The sequence below is a fragment of the Aplysia californica genome, unplaced genomic scaffold (genome assembly GCF_000002075.1).
Source record: "Aplysia californica isolate F4 #8 unplaced genomic scaffold, AplCal3.0 scaffold00403, whole genome shotgun sequence".
Lineage (NCBI taxonomy): Eukaryota > Metazoa > Mollusca > Gastropoda > Aplysiida > Aplysiidae > Aplysia > Aplysia californica.
This window is the reverse complement of record NW_004797673.1, coordinates 290,804-292,418: the sequence shown is the minus strand read 5'-3', so window position 1 is coordinate 292,418 and position 1,615 is coordinate 290,804. Positions and strand designations below refer to the sequence as shown.

At 38.9% G+C, this 1,615-nt stretch overlaps 1 protein-coding gene across 1 annotated transcript in view; it reads left to right on the top strand.

Moving 5' to 3' along the window:
- Positions 1-766: 766 nt before the first annotated feature.
- Positions 767-1,615, top strand: part of LOC101860034 — a gene marked incomplete at its 5' end in the record, with an annotated part of 28,711 nt that continues 27,862 nt past the window's right edge. Inside the window, 1 exon segment of the mRNA XM_005104076.3 lies at positions 767-1,479. Within this exon segment, the coding sequence (XP_005104133.1) occupies positions 1,422-1,479 (58 nt within the window).

The following is a 1,615-nucleotide window of genomic DNA, read 5'->3' as shown; positions in this document are numbered from 1 at the left end:
TGTGAGAACTTCAGACCCGCACCTGTGTTGATTCTCATATATTTAAGCTACGGCATACCTTGATTTTTTTATGCAGTGCATCACTTACAGTGTGGTCAAAAATTCACGGTGCAACTGATCCTTAAATATCTTTTTGACGATGTCACTCATACTTTGCATGGCAGTTTGTATCAATTTGTCTTAACTTAATCATAATTTTACTCAACAAATGAAGCTAAATTTTAAAAAAAATTCTTAATAAATCTATATAAAATACTAAATATCTCGATCCCTCACCCGGAAAATGGAATTGCTCACAGCACTTTTTGCTTCTCACGCACATTAAAATTTTGTATACGTGTGTGGCCTTCGTCACAGCTCATCAATGACATTTTTTGGTGGCAAAACTTGTTAGAAGAATTTGATTTTATAGCGAACACATTTTTTTTTTCACTAAAGGTTCTCAAAACATGCGTTCAATAAGCATAATGTCTCGATTAGAATAAAAATGACGGACTTGCTTTTTAAAAACGATATTGCCCCAACTGTAAATCATTAAAAATCTGTAGAAACCACCCAGATCGGTTTTTATTTGTATTTATGAAGGAATTTTCTAGAATACAGCTAACAGGTATTTACAAAAGTATTAATCTGTTAAGACAAATTGATACAAGACATTGTGCAAAGGCTGGAGAGGCTCTGTTAGGTAGTTTAGTAAATAACTCTGTGAGCTTCAGAAGACACTGGTAAAAAAACAACAACACATTTTTCTTTTGTTGTATTACAGAATCATTTATTCTCCTCATGGCGACGATAAGGTAGCCTGGACTATCGACGGCGGTACACCGGTTTCTCTCCACTCTCTTTGAACACCAGGACAGATAGGGAGCTGACTCGGAAAAAATCGATCAAACTTTCCGAACTGCCTAAAAACAAAAGATCTCGAAATTCTTTCAGTACACTACTCTTGACTGCACGAGAGACGGTGTCTTGTGTGAGTATGTTATATTCGCTGGCTGCCTAGACTTTATGAAGTACCGCTAAAATGTTACGCCCAACGAAAAAAGTTAAATTATCACAAACCATTCTCCTACAAAAGTTTCATCGTCGGTGTTCCCAGCATTGCCAGAACAAGCGCTCTTCGTACATTTGTAACCAAAGCTCAGAAAATTTTAGTGTTGAATTCCTGTCTGATGAACATGCGTGCCAGAGGCCGAAGTTCGCCAAAATTCCTATAGCTGTCATCTATTGTGTCTGCTCATCAAATTCTAGGCATCATAAACTGACCCTGGCTGAGAGTGAATGCTTATAGGCCTAGCTAGCTGGAGACGTGGTTATAGTTTGTTGGTGTGGTAGCCTTTACGCTGATACGTCATTTGTTCAGAGTTCGAGACAAGCTCAACATCAAGGAGGCAGGAGGATCCGAGGAATACTGATCCAAGATGGTTGTCGCTGGTCCAGTTCTACCGGGGGAACATCCCGCCCGAAGAGAGAACGGAGGTTTGTAGACGGTTTTTAGTTCATGTTTCTGTCATTGCTAATTATTTCCTTATTAATTAATTTTTCCACACAACTGGCTTGAGGGAAACGTGTCTGAACACAACGCAAACACTGCACTGCACCACACACACACACA